The 26613-nt window shown below is 35.1% G+C and overlaps 2 protein-coding genes across 2 annotated transcripts in view; one reads left to right on the forward strand and one right to left on the reverse strand.

The window, feature by feature from the left end:
* Positions 1-7022, forward strand: part of LOC149184156 (uncharacterized) — a 59120-nt gene extending 52098 nt beyond the window's left edge. The window contains exon 5 of the mRNA XM_089417408.1: positions 6288-7022. Coding sequence (XP_089273534.1) covers positions 6288-6741 — 454 coding nt within the window. The 3' untranslated portion in view covers positions 6742-7022. The remainder of the gene's footprint in view (positions 1-6287) is intronic.
* Positions 7023-14522: 7500 nt separating this feature from the next.
* Positions 14523-15698, reverse strand: LOC149184157 (uncharacterized). The gene has a single exon (XM_089415245.1). It carries the CDS (start codon positions 15696-15698, stop codon positions 14523-14525), a length of 1176 nt encoding a protein of 391 aa, XP_089271371.1.
* Between the last annotated feature and the right edge of the window lie 10915 nt (positions 15699-26613).

Below are 26613 nucleotides of genomic sequence, written 5' to 3' on the forward strand. Positions count from 1 at the left end.
TCATCTCAGATAGCCTTAGCACAACCTCCAGTTCGCATGAGTGCGCAGGAAAGGAAAGCTTGCGTGTGGCGCAGATAACCAGATTTATGCGGCCATATTATAGATCTATAGTGTGTGGGAGGGAGATCGATCTATCTCAAAGTTGATCAGTTGTTTGCCTATAGTGAAAGGGAAGTTATCCCTTGCTGTAATTTTTCTGAAGAAAATCCTCTTGTTGAAGATAATAAAAGACACAAAAGTTGCAGGTTTCCCTCAGAGTTGGAGTTTCCTGGGTATATCTTTTGTTGTATGTTTGAGGTGTGTTTGTCTTCTGATTTATTTATTTTCCGATGTGCATGCTAAGCTAGAAAACTCAGTGTATTTGCAATTTAAGTTTCCAATGCAGCAATTGTTTGTATTTATGGTTTTTATAGTTAGAAACATGTGAATCAGTTACTAGGTTTTAAAGAAATCTAACATGGTGTCAAAGCGAAGCGTCTGATTGAAAACCAAACACAGCTTTCATCTTTAGGAGCAGGTTCTGTGATTCAGTGAGAGCAAATTTATTAGATTGATTTGGCCGCTAGGGTTTTTGGGCAGTGCAATTTGGCAGTATGGTGTATCAGGGTCTCATATTTGAAGACAAATTGGACTATGTGTCTAACTTTTGTTTGTGGTGTGAAAAGATATCAGTGGTGTTAGAGGAACAAGGGGTATGGGATTTTTTTGATAATGTTCCAGCTGCACCCTCTAACCCTCATCAGTTGGCCCAACATAACAAAATAGATGCCAGAGCGAGACGAATCATCTTGGAAGGAGTCAAAGACCATATTATTCCTTACCTAACTAGGAAGAAAACAATCAAAGCCATGTGGATAGCCATCATTGGTCTCTTTCAGGGTTTGAGCGAGGCCAGAAACCTAGTATTGAAGGACAAGCTCAGGAATATCACAATGTCCAAGTCAGATTCTGTGGTGATCTTACCTCACCAAGTTTTCCAAAATAAAGGAAGAATTGTTTGGTGTGGATGAAACAGTTCCAGATAGGGATTTGGTAAATTTTGCTGTATTGGGTTTCCCCAAATCGTGGCAAGCCTTCATTGATGGGATATGCGCCAGAGAAATATTCTAGATTCAGAGCAATTATGGGGAGATTGTGTCCAAGAGGAGATTCACAAACAAGCTGCGTAAAGAAAATTTCGCTCTAGCTAGCAAAAGGAGCAGATCCAAGGGACAAAAGAGTAGTGGCGGTGGAGAGCCAAGCTTCAAGGGCGAGAAGAAGAGAAAGGATCTCACCAAGATCAAGTGTTTTAACTTTTTCGTGCCACCAATTTGGGCATTATGCTACTGAATGCTCTAACAGAAAGAAAGGGTCCAAGAAGGACCAAGTAGCAACCTCTACAGAGGTTGGTGAGTTCTCTTCTCATTATGAGGAGTTTTCACACATTGCTTGCATTGCAGGCTTAGTGGTTGCTAGTTTATGGTATGTGGAGAACGATGTGCCCTGTTACATGTAGTTTGACATTGAAATGGTAGATGATTGGAAGTATCAAGTCGAGCGTACTGGTGCAGTTCGTTTTGAGAGGGAGTTTGGAAACCCTCTTTATTTCTGACATGTCCTTTACGTACCTGGGCTCAAGAAGAATCTTGTTTCAGTTTCAACAATGGAGGATAAGGGGTACGAACTACGAAGTGACCTTCAGACAAAGTAGGGTTTTCATAAAATCCTCAGACTCCAAGATGGCGAAGCAGATCGCGGTTAGACACAAGAATTTGTATAGATTGCAGTTTGAGATAGTCACAACATTAACCAAAAGAGGGGGTTGTGACTCAAACAACAAGCTTGGAGAATTATGCTATAGGCGCATGGGGCATTTCCACGATGGAGCGCTAAAGATTCTCAAGAAGATAGCAACAAGAATGCTAGAGTGCAGTGTGGATTAGCATGAAGTGTGCAAGGGTTGTACACTTGGCAGGTATGCCAAATCATCTTTTCTTAGTAGAGATAACAAGGCCAATGTTCATTCAAATGTTTGGAGTCCTTTCTTTACAACATCCCTTAGCGGGTACAAGTATTATGTCACCTTTATAGATGATCACTTGAGGAAGATGTTGATTTTTAATGTACCTTGGACAAGTGGTTTCCCATGGGTTAGTCTCTACCTAGGGAAAAGTGTTCAAAATAATTCTTTTCCAAAGTGTGACTTTATGAAGTGAAAGTGACTTTATAAGTCGTAAAGTCAATGTTAAATTATAAAGTGAAAAGTGACTTTAGACAAAGTACAATGTGGGTACTTTATTTAATGGGTGAGGTAAAAAATAGAAAGTGAAAATTAAATGCAGATTTATTCTCATTCCTTGATCTAAATGAATCTGAGCCATTAGATCTTAGGGTGGTTGTCCAAAAGTCATTTAGGGAAACAAAAGGGGGAAAAGAAAAGAGAGACTGCATTCATTTTTCATGAGCAGATTGGAGAAATGAGGCCAAGAGCTGGAGAAAAGTTTTGGAGGAGAAATTTGTTGCAGCAAGCTGAAGGAGTGATTTCTGGGCATGGAAATCAAGGTTTAGAGGACAACAAAAGGTATAGTATGAACAACATTGAATACTGTGAGTTGCACACCATTCGAGAGAAGTTTTTGATTTTTTTTTTTAAACTCCATAGTCTGTACAGCGGTACGGAAATCTGTATAGTCTGTAAAGTCGTATCCGTACAGTACATATTTTCAGCTTCAAGTGGGCACAGAAATTGAGTCAAAGTGGGCACGGTTCTCAAGGAGTTTTGGGTTGAAGAAATAAGTTGTATTTTGCTGTTTTGTTTTGTCTGCAAATGCATTTTTCCTGAACTTGAAAGATAAATAAATTTGGGGAGCTCTCTAACAGGTTTTTCCCGGAGAAGATTGAAGGGGTTTTGCCTGGGTCTAAGTTGACCAAAAATCTGTGTGTATTTGTATGTGTGTTGCTGGTCTGGTTATGTCCATATTTATTTTCATCATGTGTTTTAATATGAAAATTTCATTTCCAGAATTCTATATGTTGAAGGTATGTTTATGGGAAAGGGCATTTCACTGGATGGGAGTGATAAGGTGAAATTAAAACTGGGTTGGAATTGTTGGAAATTTTTTTTAGTCATCAAATTTCAATAGAAGATGTGGTTATTCTTCATGAAAAAGAAGGATTGAGTCTTCTCGAAGTTTCTGGAGTTTAAGGCATTGGTTGAGAACCAGACTGGCAAGAAAATCAAGGCGTTGAGGTCTGATAATCGTGGGGAGTACACCTCAAACGCATTCAAGGAGTTGTGTGCCAAGGAGGACATTAGGGGGGAGTTGACTAAACCATATAATAGATGCAAGAGTTTACGACAATCTCTCAATACTCTTGCAAGAGGAGAAAAAGAGCTTTAAATAAGCTTATGTCTTAATCTAAATTTGTTTTGAATCACTTATTTCATGTGACAAGTGTCCATTTACATTTGATGTGATTCTAACAATGTTACAATTCTCTTAACATTTCCCAATTTGATTCCTAAATAACGACACTTATCTAGATGTCAAATCTGTTATAACAAAAAAAAATATTCTAAGAAGACTTTGTCTCTAAATAATTAAATATTAAACTATGTACTTTGGATCATATATTTAACATTCCCCCCTTTGATCCAAAAGTAAATTACAATAAATACCAAGTTTTTCCTTGAACTTAGTAAATTTGATCCTGCCAAGTGGTTCTGTGAAAATATCTATCTGTGTTGATTGGAGTAGAGAAGTAAGGGTTTTGCTTGCCTATGTGCTAAGGCTAGCAGAGGGACCCACAAGACAACCACTTCAGCAGAGTATTAAATGATTTAACTATTTCCTAAAGTTGGATTTAGAATAGATTAAAAATTCCTAAGTTAACTTATTTAATCTCATCTCTTCAGCATGATCTAATCTCAATAGTTGAAACTGACTTTAGGGTTTGGTTCGAAATTATAAGAGGAGATAAAGCAAGTGACAAGTCAGTTGAGTACAAGCAGTGTGTTAGATCAATGAGAGGAATAGACCGGAGTTCAGCAGATCGCAATGTTTCAGCGTTCGGGAAGGAGAGATCAAATGAGGATCGAATTTCCTCATCTCAGATAGCCTTAGTGCAGCCTCCAGTTTGCACGAGTGCACATGAAAGGAAAGCTTGCATGTCCGTACTATTTGCACAGGGTAGATAGCTAGATCTGCCCGGCTGTATGACAGATCTAGTACGTGAGAGGGACATTGATCGATCTCAGAGCTGATCAGTTGTTTGTCTGTTGTGGTGAAAGGGAAAATATCCCTTGCTGTAATTTTTCTGACGAAAATCCTCTTGCTGAAGATAATAAAAGACAAAAAAGTTTGCAGGTTTTACCCAGATTTTGGGTTTCCTGGGTATATCTTGTGTTGTATGTGTGAGATGTGTTTGCCTTCTGATTTATTTAATTTCCGCTGTGCATGCAAAGTTATAGAACTTTGTATTTGCAATTTAAGTTTCCTGTGCAACAGTTTGTATTTCTGGTTTTTATATTTAGAAAATTGTGAATCAGTTACTGGGTTTTAAGGAAATCTAACAATCTGGTCTTCTGAAGGACAATATATTGGTTTGATGACGTCCTTTGTGACGAGTGTCATGATGTAATGATACTTTGTGTCAACATGCTTTGTTTTGGAATGGAAAACTAGATATTTTGCAAGTTTTATGGCTGTGACTGGCTGTCGATGAATAAAGATGTGGCTTCTGCTTGAGGAATGCGTAAATCCTGCAAAACTCCGTGCAACCAAACAATCTCACGTGCTGCTTCCCACACTGATATATATTCTGCTTCTGCTGAAGAATTTGCTACTGCAGCTTGCTTCTTGCAATTCCAAGAAGTTGATACCTAGTCATCAACACTTCTAGCAAAATCTGCATCTGAATATCCACTGAGTACAAAATTCTGTCTTTTTGTAGAGAACATGGCATCTTTCGTACCTTGGATATATCTAAGAACCCTTTTTGCTGCATTCCAGTGGCTTTCCCTTAGCTCAATCATAAATCGGGTGAGAATACCAACGCATAAGATAAGTCTGGATGAGTGGTTGTTAGATGGATCAAACTGCCAATCAATTGACTGTAATTAGTAGTGTTCACTGTTTACCAATTCCCCCCCTTCAAATTTTGAAAGTTTTAAGTTTTGCTCCATTGGGGGGAGTATTGGACCATTCGGCCATATGGGGAACTGTCATTGACATATACAACTGGATGCCACAGCATGCTTGATGAACAAAAGCATCGACAACTTCCAAAAAAGAAACTCAACCAGATTTACAAGAAGGGATTGCTGATAAAATGAAACCAAATGTGCAGCCAAAGTTTTTATTTTTATTTTTTATTTTTGCAGATATAAAACTTGGAAGCTGAAATTTTAATTTTCTTTTCCTTAATAAAACTGAAGCACTTTTCATACCATGATCAATTTGATGTAGTTTTCCAAGAGTTTGCAAAGCTGGATTATCCTCTTGTCTTCTTTACATCAATTACATCACTGCAGCGCTTATACCACAATGATAATAAAGTGTCCTTAGGCACAACTTTTATTAATTAGGAAACAAAAATTACATAATAGATGCAAGAGTTTACAGCAATCTCTCAATACTCTTGCAAGAGGAGAATAATAAGCTTATGTCCTAAATTGAATTTCTTATGGATCACTTATTTCATGTGACAAGAGTCCATTTACATTTAATCTGATTCTAAAAATTCTCCTAACAAATTTCCACTTCTAAATAATGACATTTTCTTAGATGTCAAATCTATTATAACAAATAAATATTCTAAGAAGACTCTATGCCTCTAAATAATTAAATATTAAACTATGTACTTTGGATCATATATCTAACAAATTTCCAAAATCTTGAATGTCTAAGGTGGTTGGCAGTTCAGTGTTTTGGAGAATAAGTAAACAAAAACTTTTGCAAAATTTAGGGTTTCTATACAGAGCTGTGCAAAATAGTTAGTAAAAATTTTAGTCTCATGAAAACCTCCTTTTGTGAAACCTCTTTCTTGAAGCTTAATTAATGAAATTCAAAATTGTTACGGTTGGTCAAGATCATTTTCCTTAAATTTAACTAGTGCGTACAAAAATGTGGTAAACAAAATTCAAAATTGTTACTGTCATTCAACTTCATTTTATTGAAGTTTGGGTAGATTACCAGGTGAATAGAAAAATGTAGTTATACTTTTCAGTATGAGTAATTGAGGATCTCGACCATTAATTTTGATGATTTATTTGATGAAAGTTCTTTTTTTTTTTTTTTCTGCTGTAGGGGTCAGATGGGATTGACGGAAGAGGAACAGGAGGAAGCACATCAAGAAAGGCTTAGACCAAATGAGGAAACTGTGTTGGAGAAAGTTGAAAATGAAATAGGTTTGGAAAAAGCTGAGAAGGAAGTAGGGTCCTGCAATGAGAATGGTGATGTAATAAATGGTATCCAGAATGAAGTAGCAAGTTGCTGCCAGGGTAGCAGTGCTACTAATTGCTGTCAGAACTCAACACTGGAGGAAAATGTTCAATGCGATGAGTTGGATATGAAGGTAACTAATAAGAACATTGAAGGTAGCATGGAAAGTCATCCCACTCGCTCAAGCAAAGGTTGCTGGGGAAGAGTTTCAATGTGGTTTGAGACATGGGAGCGTGAAGACACATATGCCACCTTGGCAGTTATTGGAGCTGTTGCATCAGTTGCAATAGCATATAATGTTTACAGGAGGTCAGGTTGATTCATCGGTGGATATGTGTTGCTTAGATGTCTGCAGGCAGTAAATTCATAACTTTTACACACTTTTTTTTCTTTGCCTATACCTAAGCTGGCACAAACAAAATGTCTTGGTTTTACCAATATAGGCTGTTATTTTGTTTGATTACTTACTGGTCAGATGAGCATCCATGGTCAAAAGAGATCACAAATAAACATTTATGAAGCGTTTGGTACAGTTTTCTGCGTGTATGATTTTTTATAAATTGAGAGTAAAGTCAATAAGTTACCTGGGGTGTATTTATATATGTTGGGCTATGAGAAACATGTGATTTTTAACTTCTGATAGTTTTGTAATTTATTATAGACTATTTATATGAAACTTGAAAGACAACCACTTTTAGCTTTCCTTTAAATTGCTGTTATTTTGTTTGATTACTTACTGGTCAGATGAGCATCCATGGTCAAAAGAGATCACAAATAAACATTTATGAAGCGTTTGGTACAGTTTTCTGCGTGTATGATTTTTTATAAATTGAGAGTAAAGTCAATAAGTTACCTGGGGTGTATTTATATATGTTGGGCTATGAGAAACATGTGATTTTTAACTCTGTGATAGTTTTGTAATTTATTATAGACTATTTATATGAAACTTGAAAGACAACCACTTTTAGCTTTCCTTTAAATTGCAAGAGACAAGAAAAATATTTTGCTGTCAGGGGAAGAGTCTTGGTTGCCAGGGCGTCGCAGAATATAACTGCCAAGCCTGTTTCTCACATTGAATAATCTTTTTATTCCTATAATACAAAGTGTAGTGATGTTATAGTGGCATATGAACTTGCATAAAGACTATACAGAAGCACTAAAATATATCTATAAAATGTGCTAGTTGCCATGTAGAATCACATCGCTAACAATAAAGGAAAGGGTGAGAGAGGCTTGTAATGACCATTCAGATGAAAGCTACTACTGATGTTTGACCCTAGTGTGCTTTAGTTCTTTTGTTTTGTTTGCTATGGATTCTTGCTTGTAGGTTTTTTATATACATGTGTAAGTTATGATTTACATGAAAGGTTGATCCTGAAAGCGACTTTTTGAAGTGAAAATCGTCTGGAGTGCTTTTCTGGAAATTACTGGTGGAAAAAGGCATTTACTAGAAACAAGGACAAATTCATAAAACACATATTGGACACAAGGTTGATTGTGTTTGCATACCTAGTAGTGTGACTTCTGTATCTCCCATATTTGCAAAGCTATGACTAGAATTTGACAAGAAATTGAAATTGAAGACCACTTTAACCCCGAAGTTCCAAATACGACACTGAGACAATAGAATTTTGATGAAGAGAAATAATTTCTGCTAGTGCTGATCGATAAAGCAATTTAAAGATTCTCCAATTCAATCCAGTAAACTACAGTATCTGTTTGAGTTGCTTTTCTTCTGTAGATTTGTAATCTGCTTTCATCTTTGGAGAACTACTAACATTTCCTATAAGTACGTACTGTTAATAGGCAGGTTATCTATACACAGCATAGCTTGAATGGATGCTGAATATCAGGGGCCAAGGGCAGAGGATTTTTTCTTTGTAGAGCACTTAATCCTGATAGGAATTAGAGGAAGAAGTGAACCAGGTTCACAGTTTTTTGAGTGACGAGGAATTTTTTTAATCAATGCAGACTAGTATCTCTAATATGGATAAGGGTTTTGTAATGGTGCAATTATGTGCATGCTATTTTTTCCACAACGGCTGGCTTAGGGTTTAGGATGGCAGTCAACATAGGTTTACCGTTCAGTTGCAGTGCTTGAGCAATCTCTATGATTGCTCTTAACCCGATACTTATACCAAGTTGACGAAGCTATTAGAGCTTACTTTAAGGATTAATCTACGTTATTATTGTAGCTGACGTTGATTAACCTTTTGTCTGGGTTGATGCTGATTGCTTCTCCAAAATAACATTCTCATGAGATTCCTGTCTGGGTTAAGAAATGCATGAGATTCCTGTTCCTATTAACTTAATCCAAGAAGGTGCTTCTAATCTACAAAGTTTGTTGGTCTTGGGCTTTGTTTCACTTCAAGTTTTTCTTAGTTGTTGCCTTCTACCACATTTTCCATTTTGGACATAATGAAATGGTCATGCCCATGGCTTTTGTGCTATCTATTTCACATTGACAATCTTTTCCTAGTGTGTGCATTTCTTGAACACATAACATCAACAAGAATGCAGAGACATGACTTATGCTGTCCCATTGATTCCAGGAAGGGCATTAGCATTGTAGCCACAAGCATGTTTTTGGATCAAATTTCATTGAATGCATGTAGAAAACATTTTTTCAACTATTTGTTAGAACAATCTTTTAATCAAATAATGGATATATATAAAAATTAAGATTTCAGTTATGCTAGGAAAATAGGTCAAAAATTCCAAATTAGGTGTAATTTTGTTTGAAAATAAAAATAAAAAGATATGAAATCCCTAGATCTTTGTTAATTCATGTGTTCTTATTTGGTTGCTGTTGGAAATTACATACATGTTTAATAATTTAATAATGAAGTTTGAGATCCCTTAAAACTTACATTTTCTATCTCATTGTTGTGTTTTCATAAAAAAAAAATTGTACCGTGTGGGTTTTCATGGATTGCAATTCATGGGTTTTCAAATGTCTTTGTTATATGAACATCCATTGTTTGAGAGTTAAAAACATTGTATTTTGAAATTAATTAAAACAAATAATTTTGCGTTTAATGATATTTTCTCAAAATTTCACAGAGTAATTTATGTAGAAGGGCTCTATTCCCTTGGAACAATTTGGTAAATATTGTATATTTTCTCAAAATTTCAACCAAGAGTAATTTATGTAGAGGGGGTTTATTCCCTTGGAGCAATTTGGTAAATATTGTATTCGTGGGGCCTAGGTTTGGCTACAAACAATCAAGTAAAAGCATACTTTTTATCTCAGGTCTTTTCCAATCTCTATTCCTTAATGCGATTAAGATATAATCTAATGCACCGATTTCGGAAAATTAACAAATTTTGACATATCGATGCTAATTATTCAAACAATGATATTTGAAAACATAATTCACTAATTTAATCCACAGTACATACCTGGTTTCTACTTTTGAAGTCGCTCATGGGTTGTCGTCACTCCAAATTTGCCTTTGTTGCTAAAATGACCAAATCTTCCTTACCAAAATGGGCACAACTTCGGTACCCAACTCCAGAATACGTCTAAATTTCAGCACTCTGCCCTCCGTGCTCAAAAACTTAAAGACCATCCAAGGCTCAGTTTCCTTTCTATCAATGACCCTCTTGGAAATTCCTTCCTTCAACTCTAAAGGGAATACTAACAACCACTATAGAACCTCACAAAATCTCCCTTTCCTCACTTAAACAGTGGAGGTTCCTCCCCCCTACGCATTCGTTCACCATCTTATACAGGGATATTATTTTTGTCAAATGATGGCTGCCTTGTCATATTTCTGCATTCAATTGAGTCGGATGACACTATAAGATAGGGTGACATCACCTTTCTTTTAATTTTGATGGTTGGTTTATTTTGATTTGATAAACTAGTATATGGTCAAATAATATTACAATGATTTAAATAATATTTATTTTGAAAACATATGAGTGTTAGGTATTTAATTAGAACATTTGATAATTAATTCATTTATCATATATTTAGACATTCTTCATGAGTAATTAATATATATACTAGTGCAATATATGTGGTGCATGCATATGTAGCTATCATATAGATGCACATGCATGATAATATTTCCATGCTACTTGTGATTCGAGATGGGTTGTTACATATATGAGACAAATCTATTCACATCTCTCATCTACAAAAAGGAACATCCCCGAAAATTATAAGGCTAAAGGCTCTTTGTTGGGGCCTACTTTTGTCTCTTTTTGGACTGTCTATATTGCTACTTTTTATCATAACATGTTCCATTTTGACCTTTTTTGACACCTCAAAAGCTACCTTATCCTTGTCAAATTGTTCCAGTTAATGAATTGAGGTAAAGTCACAATTAGGCCTATTTTCATGACTTTGGTTAGTCTAGATAAATGTTAAGTGAGTTAATATTATTTTGACTAAATTTCGCTGTAACTTTACTAGGATTCTTAAGCATGAGGATAGGAACTTGATGGCATTGGAAGACTACACTGGAGGGTCAACATTTAAGTTCGTGTTGCACCTGACAGTTGTTCGATACTTAGTTTTGTACTCATTTCAGTCCAATGTTCTAGAATTCGGTACCAGTCAACTAGACGATGATCCCCAAGCAACAATGTCATCTTCTCATGTTTCTTTTGACAATAGCGATAACAAATCCCTCCCAAGAATAGTACCATGACAAGATCCCTATGAATATGTTAGATTGTATGGGTGATCTCCGAGACCTGACTTGCTTTAATTAAGTCCAGATCATATGTTGTACTATTTTTTTTGTTTATTCAGTTAAGTTATATTTAGGTTGTGATCTCTTTAAAGGGAGCAATTAGTAGTGTTACAAGGGTTGGCAAGTGAGGAGGAGAGAACAATGGCTTTGAACATTCTTAAAACCTTTGTTTTATTTCAACTTGGAACTACTTTATATATGTATTTTTGAAACACTGTTAATATAGTAATCACGACTTCTATTTCATGAGTTAATGTGTTATTAATTTACCAGTTCATTATTGTAGTTTAACTTGTTTAAGGTCATGGTCAGGGCCCACCATTGATCTCAGTCAAGTTTATAATCGATTCTAGTTAGAGTAGGAATAGATGTATATTAGTATAGAATACTTGTAGTATGTTTGATAATATTATGAATATGATTACAATTAATTGAATTCTTCAGTTTTGAACATTTGGGATTTTCAATTACTCGTATTTACATTTAAGTATCATTTTCATTCCTTGTAGTTTGAAGATGAAGCATTGAATTTTCAGTCTGGAGCTTGAAGCATTTTAAATGAACAATCCTTAGATTTGAAGCATTTCGATTTATAAACTTTAAGCTCTGAAGTAGAGTGTACAAACTATTTATGACTAAAATTGCTATTTTTCAATATGAATAGGGAACTCTATAATTAGAAACTTTCAAAGTGGACGCTTATCATTACACAACAAATTAGATTGTGAATTCATTCATTCTTACATTAGTTTTCTTTTAGGTAATTTTCAAATCAGAAGCAACAATTTTGCGGCAAATATTATGCTTTTTTTTTAATGATTTCTTGTTTTTGAATTGAATAGAATTTCTAGCCATATGCATTATTGTCGGAATCATAATTTATTATCACAGGTTAGGGTTGAGTGAATAGTTGTTTGATTAAAAGCCCCGGGGTTGGAATTATGAGCACATGAGTTCGTTTGGGTTAAGATATTGTTAGAGTTATTTGATTGATTAAGTTGGAATATATGGTTATTAAATTTGCTTTGAGTAGGATGTATAACTTGGATTGATCTGAGCAATTACATTAGAACAAGCTAGAATTCCAGTACTATAAACACAACGTATTGTTAAAGTAATTCAATCATTTGATTTATGTTATTTTCGAGTAGAAATCAATAGGTTTCTTTACTTCAACAAGTGTGAACGTAGTAGTGAATTATTTTCAAACTTGGAGTTAAGGCAAAGACTTAAATTTGAGTATTTGGAACTTCATTTAGTATTAGGTTGATCTTAGGATTAAATATAATGTGGATTAGATAGTTGGATCTGTACCTAAAACCATGATATTTTGCAGCTCTAAGATTACGAACCTCATTGACATTTTAAAGTGAAGGGAAATTAATATAAACATATAAAACCCCTAACATTTTTGGCCCCATTGCTGGGGAGTTGCAAATGGTCTAGGTAACATTTTTCTTTTAACAATTTGGTAGATTTATGTTTTTGACAGTAAACTTGTAGAGAAACTTGAGGGCGGGGAAAGTATGGTAACACGTGAGTGAAGAGCCACACATTCATTATGGTGGGGTTGCTCCAAAGTCTGGTTGTCCCTAATCAATTTCCTTAGTTCTTTTTCTTATGCGTAGAACTAGAGGTAGACCTAGAGACAGTAAAGGAAGATTTATTTAGAGTGAGAAATTTCTTTCAGATTTGTTTGGTCCTACAAAGACCCCCCCAATTAACCCTGCTAATCATTATGCAGGAAGCATGGAGGAAGGAGAATGTTCTGCTACAATAGTGGCCTGAAATAAGGAAGAACCATACACAAGAGATGAAGGCACATCATAACAGGAACAACTTGTATTGGGAGCAGTTGTGGGAACAAAACAAGTACCGATACTTCAAGAAGTGGCAATTTCACAAGTAGAGTCTACAGTGGGAGCACCTTGAAGAGACTTAGGACCTGTGCACATAATACCTAATTCAGTTGTAACTTCTTCCAATTGGGACACTACACCAGATTCTACCGTCTTTAGACATTTTGGAAGAATGGTTGGAAAAGAAGGTGAAGGGATTAGAAATGATAACAAAATTAATGGTAATGGTGGCAAAAGAGATGTACCTTGGGGTTGAACTGATGAAAACGAACACGAGAAACTGAGACTACGTTCGGATTTCCAATCTTAGATGTCACAAGGAACATTACTATGAAGAACATACCTTTGACATCCCTTCCACTTCATTAGGGAAATTTTGAGGTCTAAAATGAGCCTCTTAAGGAAATTATAAAATGATAATGGAAATAATAGATTAGATTACATCATCAAATTTTAGAGAGAAAAAAAAAAAACTATTTTTTCAACTCGTATTTTCAACTTATCTCCCAATGGGTTTACTCAAATTTCGAGTAGCAACACTTGTTGGATGCATAATTTGATTCTTCATCCAAGGAGTATTCATGTTGTATACTTTTGATGAACCCTACCACATGAAAAATGTGATTGCAATCACATTTTTTCATGTATTTCTCATTTTTCGTGTAGCAACAAGGTAAACTTTGAAACGGGAACTGCTACTGTTACCCGTTTTGTAGAGATAGCAAAAAAGTGACCCGATTTTGAAAATGGGTGATGCAGAACACACATGTTTTTTTTAAAGCATAGTTTTTGGCACTTTAATTTTTTTTTTATGTACATTGCATTTTAGAATGGTAGTGATTTTCATGCTGATTTAAAAAAGTGGTTATTCTGCATCAGACCCTTTTTTAAAAGACTTATTTTTTGACTTTAAATTTTTCTAACATATTAAATGTAAATAATTATTTCGTAAATTTAATAATTTTGGAAGTGGTCTTCTTTTTCATATTTTCTAGTTTTTATTTTATTTTTTATTTTTTTTGTAGTGAGGTTTTTATTGATTTGCATATTTAAAGAAAAAGGTCGATATTTTGCATTTTCGATATACTACATATTTATACATCGTTAATTAAATTTTCAATCCAAATGAAATAATTGTCTCTAAAAAAAATATAAAAATATATTTTTTTCCGAGGAAAAAATACCGCGCTTTTCTATTAATCTAGAAATAAAAAAGCTACAAAAAAGAATGTGTAAACATTCAACTGAGATTTCTTGTGCCATAGAGATTATTAATCTCCTCATGGGCATCGAGTTTGTCAAGACTAAAAAACAGGAGGCTGTGGGATCTCCCCTGTTCACGACCAGAACAGCGCAATCTCAAAAAGATAAATTCAAAACCAGTCACCAGAGTTTCTGGGCCTCCTTTTTTACAGGAGAACAGCCCAATACAAAGGAAAACAAGTCTAATAACCAAAATACATACTGTCGCTCCTGCACCAGAAGTATTTCAGAACAAGATCATCCAGATGAAGAAACAGAAATAAAGATAAGAACTACAAAAAAGGGGGCAGATCCGACACACGGATCTGATCATGAATCTGCTTCGTTATCCTCCAAGTTCCCAGAGTCTGCTGTAAACCTGTTTTAGAGAACCTGTCGGCTTCTTCATTTTTATCCCTGTAAATGTGAGCAATGGAAAAAATATTAAAATGTGACTTTAATCTACGGACTTCTTCTAATAGAGGCAACAGCATATAATTTCGGCAAGCAAATTTCTCATTGACCCAGTTAACCACATTTGTCGAATCACCAAAAATCTGAACTGTGAGGATATTCCTATGGATGAGCCAGCAGAGGAGTAATTTTAGAGCTGATAGTTCAGCGAAATTGTTTGTACCCGACCCAAGACCAACTGATGCTTTAAGGGAATGCGAGGGGCTTAGGTGAATAATGATTCCAGCCCCAGTGATATTGTTTTGGGCTGCCCCGTCAAAGAAGGCCCATGGGATGCCCTCTCTGATAGCGACATCCGCACTCTGGTTTGAAGACTGGGGACCCTCCGGCTCAGGTAAACTTGCTAAAATGGCTGAAGCTTGTATAGCTATGACATTCACAGTAGTGACCTTTTCATTAAAAATGCAACCATTTCGAGCTAACCAAATACCCCAACAGACAATAGGAGGAAGATTTCTCATGTTTTTCTCAGGATAGTGATTCCACCAATATTCCCATGCAGCTGATAAATTCACCCCTTCCCAGATTCCGGTAAAATTTAGAAGCTTTTTTGTTTCCTCCCAAACAGATTTTGTGAAAGGACAGCTCACAAGAAGATGTGAAACAGATTCAGAGTCAGAATTGCATAGAACGCATCTGCTCGGACCCAGCTGGAAACGAGCTTGGAGGATATCCCACGTGGGGATTTTGTTTTTAAGGGCGCACCAAAGAAAAATTCTGGCTTTTTTGGGGCATTTTAGTTTGAAGAGTGGCTTCGCCCACCAAACCGGAGGCTCCCACCCCTTTCTTTTCATCAAAAAATCGTATCCAGCCTTTGGGGAATAGCGACCTGTTTCCGCATGTGCCCAAACCAGAGAATCTGGTGAATCCGTTATCCTAACATTCGTGCGCCCAAGTTCCTGAGTAAAAACTTGCCATTCATCTCTCCAATAGGGATCCAGGTCCAAATCATCCGCTGATTTCCAGCCCTGCCCCCAAATGGTTGACAAACCCATGTTTGCTATCTGATGCAGGTGTTTAATACCTTTTGATGCCAGATGCACGATCAGACCAGGAGATAAAGCATACCGCTCATTACACCCCACCCAAGGATCCTTACCAATCCGCAAACATTCACCGTTCCCCACTTTCCAAGCCAAACCTTGTTCTATGATTTTAAAAGCATCAATAGTGGCCTTCTAGATAACCGAGCAGTTTCTCCCTTTTTTGTTTGGGCTTATAATCCATTCTTCAAGGGGAATTGGGTCAATATATTTCCTTTTTACAACCCTGGTCCACAGGTTCTCAGCTACTACAATACGCCAGCCCGATTTTGCCGCCAAAGATTGACAAAAATCCACGAGTTGTTTCACTCCCCAGCCACCCCATTCTTTTGGTCTAGCAATCTTTTCCCAAGCAACCCAGGGAAGCACTGAATGTTCCTTTGAGCCTGACCACAAGAATCTGCTACAAATCTGCTTTATTTTATGAATAATCCCTTTGGGAATCCAAGTCAGCGCTGCCCAGAAAACAGGAATGGCTTGAAGAACTGAATTGATCAGTGTCAATCTACCAGCTCTTGAAAGCCACTTGTAGCTCCAGTGCGATATCCTCTGTTCAGTTTTGCCACTAACCAAAGCCAATCTTGTTTTCGGTATGAGGACGGCTTTAACCAGAATCCCAAATACTTAAATGGCAGATCCATCTGACAGGTTTCAAAAGGCAAGATGGATGTGATTGCAGCTTCCTCTTGCCTGGTAAAACCCTCCATAATAAAATGAGACTTTCTGGAATTTATTTGAAGTCCTGTAGCTTTTAGAAACAGGTCAATGATATCTTTAAGAGCTTTTACTTCATTTAAATTCCCATTTAAAAATAACAAAATGTCATCGACAAAGAGAAGATGAGTGATGAACAGGTTTACAGCAACCTCCAAACCTGTGAAGAAGCCTGAGTGCTTTGCTTTTAGGATCAGTCGGCTGAGTCCCTCAGCTGCCAAAAGGAAGAGCAGGGGAGACAGGGGGCATCCTTGTCTCAGTCCTCGCTGACCTTTGAAAAATTGAGAGGCAGTAATGCACCCCATAATCCAGTTTATAAACTCCACTTTAAAACCAAGATGAGTCAGTAATAATCTAAGGTACGACCAGCTAATCCTATCATAGGCCTTGGAAAGATCAATTTTTAAGACAGCCCCTTTCTTCTTTGCTTGTCTGATGCTGTGGATGGTTTCCTGAGCCACACCAATTGCTTCGTGAATTTGCTGGCCATCCAGAAACCCAAACTGCTCACTTGAGATACATTCAGAGAGAATAGGCTTCAATCGCACCGCGATGATCTTTGCTATAATCTTATAAATTGTATTGCACAGGGGGATAGGCCTGAAGTCTTCAAAAGAGACAGGATTCTCAGTCTTTGGAATGAGTGCTATAAAAGTAGAGTTGAAGGAACTGTATATTTCACCTCTCTTTCTGGATTCCTCCACCACCCCAGTAATCTCATCACCAATAAGGTCAAAAAAATGGGCAAAAAGCTCTATAGTCCAGCCATCCGGCCTCGAGCTTTTGTCTCTTGGCATGGCCTTTATAATACACTCCACTTCCTCCTTATCCACCTCCCTATATAACAATTCTGCATCTTCCTCTTCCACGAACCTAGGAAAAGCTTGTGCTGTTCTGATAATTTCTGCTAAAGATATCCCCCCGGGATCAGAAAAGAGGGATTGGAAGTGATTCTTCCCCAAAGAAGAAATCGCTTCAAAGGATGACACCTCCCTTCCTTCAGGATCATTCATCTTCCAAATGGTGTTTGCGATTTTCCGGCCTTTGGCATAATTATGAAATTTTTTTGTATTTTCATCCCCAGCTTTCAGCCAAATGGCCCTGCTTTTCAACCTCCACTCCTCTTCTTTATCCAACAAAATCTTTGCTCTACTCTTTTCTAAAGCCAAGATTTTTTCTTTTGATTCCTGAGAGACGTAAGCATCCGCTTCAGGATCTTCCAACAGACTGAGAACTTCCTCGATTTTTACCAACTCCTCGCTTTGTTTCCTTCTCCTCTCGGATGCCCATTCAATGGATGCTTTCTTAAGTCTTTTCAGATTCTCCATAAAATGACCTCCTTTGTTTTCCAGAGAATTTGGACCCAGATGTCTCCAGGTACTCCTGAAAAGTTGTTGATAAGACTCCTCCTGAAGCCAAGAAGCATTGAATTTGAAAGGGGAGGCCGGTTTAGCAGGGGGTTTTGAAAATTCAAGGAAAATTGGGAAATGATCCGAGTTTCCCCCTTCCCCCACCCATTGCCGAAACAACGGGATATAAGCCGCCAGAGTTTCATTTATGAGAAAGCGATCCAGTCTCTTTGCAATTCTCCCCTCTCCCGCTCTTCGGTTCCTCCAGGTCGGCTTTGCCTTTATGATGTTGACATCAATCAATTTTGCGTTCTGGAGAGCTTTTGAGAAAAAATCTGTCAAAGGATCTTCCCTCGCAGAGGGTCCCCAGGCTTCAGCCATCCCCAGAGAGAAATTTAAATCACCCCCAATAATGAGGTTTTTAAGTATGGGGGATTTACGCAGTGCATTATATTAGATATCATTTTTGGGATTCAACTGCGTTAAGTAAGTCATTCAAACGTATGACCATTTCCATGAGAGGTAGTCGTAACTGACTAATTTCTCATGATTTTTGAATAGTTCACTTAGCACTCATTGCATCGGGTGATGCTCACAGGGGTGAAGAAGTGGGATTGAAACTAGTGAAATGTGGGGAACGAATCACATAGCATCAATCATTCACATAGTGAAATGAGGTTTTTGTTAAGTAAAAGCTCTTTAGACAGAAAATCATTCCAAAAAGGGACCCTACCCTGACAAGGTCCATATATATTGATAAACAACAGAGGTTGGTCAAAATCAACCGAGAGCACCTCCATTCCAAGGGCTTGAGATGAACCCCAACAGTTTTGCACCTTAAATCTCCCTTCCTTGAAACCAATGGCTAAACCTCCAGAATGACCAGCAGCATCCAGTGCAAAGAACAACCAACCCGGGAAAAGAGTTCGCAAGGCCAATTCAATATCATTACTTTTTCCCAAGGTTTCCTGAAGAAAGACAACATCCGGCTGATGGCGTGAAATGAGATCCTTTAGAGCTAGTTTTTTGGGTTTACTAGCTAAACCCCTGCAATTCCAGGACAAACAGATCATTTGATAACCGTCTCAGGGGCTTTCGCTGCTCTAAGCGCCCCAGGGATCGACATTTGTTTTCCGTCAGCCACGTCAAATTTAGCCTTAACTTGAGCCTTCAAAAAAAGAGATTTCCTACCTCTACCTTTCTTAGACAAACCCTTAGACATCTCAGGGCTGAGACCGCCCATCGATTCCTGAAGATCATTTGTGTGGGCGGGACGCTTATGGAGGGATCTTAAATTATAATGTCGAGCTACAGAAGGGCTACCCGATCCCTGACCTTTTTTAGGGGACTCCTCACAGTTCAGATTTAATGACGGAATGGCTTCAGATAAGGTCTCTATGTTTTGCAGGGGATCTTCTAAATTCGACATCATAACAACATCCGACACAAAAGCATCATTAAGCGTTACAGGAGTTTCAGTATCTGGTAATGGAGAGGACTGCCTCCCGGAAGAGGGATCCTCCGATGGGCCGACGGAAACTGCCTTAGGATCTTCCCGACAGGGCTGGTCCTTTGCTTCTTGATCCGGGGTCTCTTCCTTCTGCTGTACTCCAACTTCCGACTGGGGGTTTAAGGTCTCATTCTGATGATCAACCTGCACGCCCTCATCCTTCTTCTGAGCATCGTGAAAACCCGACCGATCCTCCCAATCCTCCGCCTTATGCTGTGCCCACCTTCTTCTTTTTCCCAACGGACACTCCCTCGCTAAGTGCCCGTACTCATGGCAGCAGTGACATCTAAAAGGGAAAAGCTCATAGTCTAACACCTGCTCATATACATAGTCCCTGTACTGCAATGTAAACGATTCAGCTAACCCATCCGATGGATTGAGCCTTACCAGAATCCTTGCGACCGCTCTTTCAAAAGTATGCAAATATGATCTATCCACATCCAAAAATGTGCCCAAATGGTTCCCAATAGATTTGAATACAGAGTCCACCCAAAGGAACGGCGGGAGATTTGGTGCCCTGACCCAGACGGGGATTTCATCTACTTTCTCCTTCGAAGCATCGAACAAGGGTGTCCATCGTTTGAAGAACACAGGTCTGCTCCCGAACGCTCAATTCCGCGCCTCCACCCATTCCATTGCTTCCTTTGTGTCAAATTTTACCATAAACCATCCTTTAATCAGCGTATCAGTCCTGAAGGACTTTGCCGGAGTTTCCATCCACTGACTCTCAGCCCACTGCCTTAAAAATTTGCCCGAAACATATCTCCCTCGAACTCTGCCAACCAGCGTGCATTCTGAAACATCCAATGCCTCATCGACTTGAACATCCATACCTAGAACCAGGTTTGAGACCCGCTTCTTTTTCCACGACTTCGCCTTCTTCCTTTTGTCCCCTACTTTTTCTGATGCCGACACCGGATCATTTCCATAAGGGATTGGGGCCGAAACACCTTCTTCCCTCTCTTGAAAATTCCCATCGGTTACAGTGTTATGAAAATCATTTACTGGAGGGGTTTCAACCAACCCCTCCACAGGGCTGCCCGCCTCACCAAAGGCATATGGGCCTCCTTTCACCGGATTCCCACGTCCCTGGGTATTTGAAGAAACCCCCGCGGACGGTAAATTGCAAAAACCCACAAAACCCACTTCCCCTTTGGATAGATTCTGCAAAAGTTCATTTGAAGAGGGCCTCCTGAATATTTCCGGCTGAAGGCTTCGATCTCCCGAGCCTTTCCCAACACCCTGAGCTCCACCCACCGACCTCCATACTTCGTGGGTTTGGGGAAAATGAATGATGTCCTCAAGACCGCCCGGAGAAACGAAATTTTTTACAGGAGAAAGCGACTTACCAACAGATTGAGTACCCACCTTGTTATACAGCGAGCTTTGGTTTAAAAAGGGACTTTTTACCTCCGGCGCCCTTCCTCCTCATCCGAACCCGCTAGCGAGCTCCAGACTCTCTTCCAAGAGCCCCTTTGCCGGATTCTGATGCCACGAAACTCCACCCGGAAAGAGCGCAGACTGAAAACTGTTTGAATGTCCGATGATCTCACTGATGTTCTTCTCCGTGACTTCCTTTCCCCAGACAGTAAGGATATCCTCAGGGGCGGGCTCCAAGTCAACCGTTTCATTGTGAATTACCATAGTTAAATCTCCCCGTAAGAACAAACTGCAACCGCCCTTTCCGAAATGCCGCGAAGGGGAACACCGTTTTACTCCCGAAAGCGACAGAACCCCGTTTGTCGTTAACGCAAAACCGCTTCCAATCCTGTACCCCAGCAGTCACCTGCTCCAAAAGTCTACCTGATCCGTCCACGATGGAGAAGCCAGCTAACCCTGTACCTGTACGCCCGCTGACCTCTCTGCGCCACCTGCATCATCCAGGCCCTAGGCCTAGGGTTCCTGGATCAAACCCTAGCGGAGCCATCATTCAAAGCCTAATCCTCAAGAGGGATCCTCACTTATTGAGGGTCAAAATATATATAAAAAAGACAAAAATAAAAAATAAAAATTGTTAAAAAAAAATTATCTCACAAAACATAAAAGAATTTGGAAAAGAAAACAAAATTAAAAAAATACATACATATATATATATATATATATATAAAATTAAGTAAGTAAATATTGAAAAATTACAAAAAAAACATTAGCAAAAACTAGGGAAAAGAAAAGAAAAATTAAAAACAAACTAGTTTTAAAAAAAGAAATAGAAAAATAACGAAAAAAATTAAAAAAAAGTAAAATTAATATTAAAAAAAATAAAAAATGTAAAAAAAAAATATATCTCACAAACCATCAAAAACTTTGGAAAAATAAAAATAAAATTAAAAAAAAAATATATTTATAAAATTAAGTAAGTAAAAATAGAGAAATTAAAAAAAAACATTAGGAAAAACTGGGAAAAAAATTAAAAACAAATTAGTTAAAAAAAAAAAAGAAAATTAAGGGAAAAAAATAAAAAAACTGGTAAAATTAATATAAAAAAACACAAAAAGTAATTTAAATTAAAAAAAAAAAACCCAAAAAAGCACGTATTTTTTTATTAAAAAAGAAAAAAATGCAATTATTTTTATTAAACATATATATTTTATTTAAAAATAGATCAATAATTTTATTTTTTTTAAACCATCTTTGTTTTTATTAAAAAAAAAAAATAAAAAAAAAATTTAAACAAATTTTATTTGAAACAAAAAAAAACAAAAAAATTTAAACAATTTTTATTTGAAACAAAAAAACAATTTAAAACGATTTTGTTTTTTTTTTTTTAATGTGAAAAAAATATATATTAAATTTTATTAAAAATTAAATTATTAAGTAATGCAAATTTAATAAAAAATTTTGATTTTTATTTTTAAAAATCAAAAACACATTTTTTTTAAACTTTAAAATGTTTTTTAATTTAATTTAATTTTTTTTAATTGGAAAAGACGTATTGTTTTTAAAATTTTGATTTTATTTTTGTTTATTTTTGTTTATTTTTTTAATAATTTGAGCTTATTTTTGTCTTTTTTGTTTTTTTCTAAATGCTTTTAATAGTAATTTTACTAGTTTTTATTTTTTGTTAATTTTCTAATTTTGTTTAATCTAGTTTGTTTTTAATTTTAATTTTTTTTTTTGCTAGTTTGTGTTAATGATTTTTTTAATCATTCAAAGCCTAATCCTCAAGAGGGATCCTCACTTATTGAGGGTCAAAATATATATAAAAAAGACAAAAATAAAAAATAAAAATTGTTAAAAAAAAATTATCTCACAAAACATAAAAGAATTTGGAAAAGAAAACAAAATTAAAAAAATACATCTATATATATATATATAAAATTAAGTAAGTAAATATTAAAAAATTACAAAAAAAACATTAGCAAAAACTAGGGAAAAGAAAAATAAAAATAAAAACAAACTAGTTTTAAAAAAAGAAATAGAAAAATAACGAAAAAAATTAAAAAAAAAGTAAAATTAATATTAAAAAAAATAAAAAATGTAAAAGAAAATATATATCTCACAAACCATCAAAAACTATGGAAAAAAAAATAAAATTAAAAAAAAATATATTTATAAAATTAAGTAAGTAAAAATAGAGAAATTAAAAAAAACATTGGGAAAAACTGGGAAAAAAATTAAAAACAAATTAGTTAAAAAAAAAAATAGAAAATTAAGGGAAAAAAATAAAAAAATTGGTAAAATTAATATAAAAAAACACAAAAAGAAATTTAAATTAAAAAAAAAAAAAAACCCAAAAAAGCACGTATTTTTTTATTAAAAAAGAAAAAATGCAATTATTTTTATTAAACATATATATTTTATTTAAAAATAGATCAATAATTTTATTTTTTTTAAACCATCTTTGTTTTTATTAAAAATAAAAAATAAAAAAAAATTTAAACAAATTTTATTTGAAACAACAAAAAAAAACAAAAAAATTTAAACAATTTTTATTTGAAAAAAAAAACAATTTAAAACGGTTTTTTTTTTTTTTTTTTTTAAATGTGAAAAAAATATATATTAAATTTTATTAAAAATTAAATTATTAAGTAATGCAAATTTAATAAAAAATTTTGATTTTTATTTTTAAAAATCAAAAACACATTTTTTTTAAACTTTAAAATGTTTTTTAATTTAATTTTATTTTTTTTAATTGGAAAAGACGTATTGTTTTAATTTTTTTTTTTTTTTTTTTTTTTTTTTTTTTTTTTTTTAATTTGATCTTATTTTTGTCTTTTTTGTTTTTTCTAAATGCTTTTAATAGTAACTTTACTATTTTTTATTTTTTGTTAATTTTCTAATTTTGTTTAATCCAGTTTGTTTTTAAATTTTTTTTTTTTTTTTTGCTAGTTTGTGTTAATGATTTTTTTAATCTTTCTATTTTTACCTACTTAATTTTATATATATAATTTTTTATTTTTTATTTTTAATTTTTTCAAAATTATTTTATGGTTTATGAAACAATTTTTTTAAACAATTTTTATTTATTTTTTGTCTCATATATATATATTTTTACATTTATTTTTTTAAGTAATCATCATTTTAATTTTCACTAGTTTTTTATTTTTTTTTTTGGTTAATTTTCCATTTTTTTTAAATCTAGTTTGTTTTTAATTTTCAGTTTTGTTTTTTGTTTTTTTTTTTTTGTTTTTTTTCAATTTTTGTATTTTTACCTTTTTTTTTAATGTGTATTTTTTGTTTTCCCAAATTTTTTTAGTTTACATATTTGTTTTTTTTTTTTAAATATGTTTTTTTTACTATTTATTTGTTTATAATTTGTAATTTTTTTCTAGTTTTTTAATTCTTATTTTTTATTCGTTAATTTTGTTTTTTATTTCCATTTTTATGATTGATCTTTATTTTTGATGTTTGTTTTGTTTTTTAATTTTATTTTATGTTTTGTTTTTAGTATATATTTTTATTTATGTTTTGTTATTTTTATTTTTATTTTTTTTGTTTTGTGTTTTTTCATTGTTTTAACTTTTTTATTTTTTATTTTTATTTTTATTTTTATTTATTTATTTTTTCTATATGAAATTTTAATGTTTTTCGGGGTCATGATAAAATATTTTATGCTATTATTTTGAAATGTTGAAATTTTACCCTTGAAAAACAATTTGTTGTCCGAGCATCAACACTTTTCGTTTTGAGGGTGTTTTCTGCACAAAATTTATCATTGAGAAAAAAAAAAAATTATTCGAACATCAGCGCTTCGTTTTGAGGGTATTTTTTGGATAATTTTTGCACAAAAAATTGGTTTTCACCGCCATTTTTAAAACATGTTGAAAATTTACCCTGGAAAAAAAAAGGTGTTATTCCGGCATCAACACTTTTCGTTTTTAGCATTGTTTTTGATGTTTTTTCGGGGTTTTTTTGGCCAGAGTTCCCGTTTTGAGTTTATAGTTCTCGTTTCAAAGTTTACATTGTTTAGCAAGGTCCATCGAAAATATGCAACATGGGTACTCCTTGGATGAGGAATCATATTTTGCATCCATTGAATACTCCCACTCGAAATTTGAGTAAAATCTTAGGGTGATAAGTTGAAAGTGCGAGTTGAAAAAATAGTTTTATTATTTTATTATTTTTTAAACTTTTTACTTTTTTACTCCAAAAATGGTGAATCATCCCCTGTGGTTGACATCATCATTTTGAATCCTATTGGTTCTTATAAATTTTATTTTAGTTTTACATTTTTCTTAGGAGGCCCATTTTAGACTTCAAAATTCCCCTAATGTTCCGTGGTATGTCTTCAGAAGACCCTGATTCTTTTCTGTTTAAGTTTGATATTCTTTGCAAAAGCTATAATTATCATGATGATGGACACAAACTCAATCTATTTCCTTTTATCTTGAAAGATTCAACCCTTAGGTGGTTTACTAGCCTGGGGAAGAACATATATTCATGAGATGAGATGAAATCTATTTTTCTAAGATTATTGTAAGAGCAGAGACATTAATGAAATTTTTAGGATGCAACAAATGGAAGAAGAAATTCTAGAGGAGTATCTCGAAAGATTCCTATATAATTATCACAAATCCCAAATAGGTAACTTAGATGAGAGAACCTTTAGGACTGTCTTCTTAAAAGGGATAAGGGAAGATTGTATTGAAACCTTAAACCTATTAAGATCAGGGGACATATACAAGAAACCTTTTGCTGAGATAATTGAGCTTTGTAGAACCTATTCTAGAAGCCAAGCTAAAGCAGGCAAAAGAATTCGTGATAGTCCGAGAGACTCCATATCTAGAATTACTAAACTTGTACAAGGAGTTATTCGAACTGAGCTAGGGAATATTTTGGAAAAATTTAAGACATGAAATCTAAACACTATTAGTGAGCAATTGGATACAATTAGAATCAAGAAGAAAAAGGAAGAGGAGAAGGCCGATTTAGCCATTTTATGTCCCAAGTGCAGAAGGAAACATGTTGAAAGAGAGTGTCCTATAAATGTGATAGAGGTCTGTGGAATTTGCACACATGATCACCCCACTGAACAATGTCCTTCCTTATCAGGACTACAAGCTATTTATAAAGGAGGGGTTGAAACAAGTGAGCTTCCCCAAACTTCTAGAAGACCACCATGGAGGGCACCAAATAGTAATCATTATCAAGATCCTAATGTGAAACCTTTTCCCCAATATCAAACATGGAATCCACAAACACCTTATTCTCCATGGTCAACTCAATCACCTCAAAATTCACCATGGAATCAAGGATGGAGAGGAAACCCTTATGGGAATGTTTATCAGTCCCAAATTCCAGTGCCCTCATATCCTCATTACCAACCATAATATCCACCTTATGCACCATACACATCTAATGTTCCTCAGTATCAGCAAGGGTATAATCCACCCTATCCCACACAACATCAATTCGTGTTACCATTACCACTCCCACCATAGCAGCCACTGCCATTACCTCAAATTTCCAATCCACCTTCATAACAGATGCAACAATCATTCAACTCGAATCCTCCAAGGCCAACACAACTTCCTGCACAATCCACATCTAATCCTAATAACATACCTCCTTAGCGTGCACAAAACATATAACTACAACCTTTTCCCACCTATGTTATCACTTCTTTTCCTATAAATGAAATTCAACTTAGGTATGGGAAAATGATTAATAAGAATAAATCTGCAGTGGTCATACAAGAGGAGGATCCCCAAATAGAATTTGAAAACAAATTTGATGAAAATAAACAAATGGAGACCAAAAATAATGATGTAATAAGAGAACCACATGAATCATTGGAACCTAAAGAACCTCCTTTTCTAGAAAGACTACTTGTAAAGAAAACTGAAGTACCTAT

Source organism: Pinus tabuliformis, chromosome 3_2 (assembly GCF_031772625.1).
Source record: "Pinus tabuliformis cultivar Carrire ecotype Pingquan chromosome 3_2, CPIR1, whole genome shotgun sequence".
Classification (NCBI taxonomy): Eukaryota; Viridiplantae; Streptophyta; class Pinopsida; order Pinales; family Pinaceae; genus Pinus; species Pinus tabuliformis.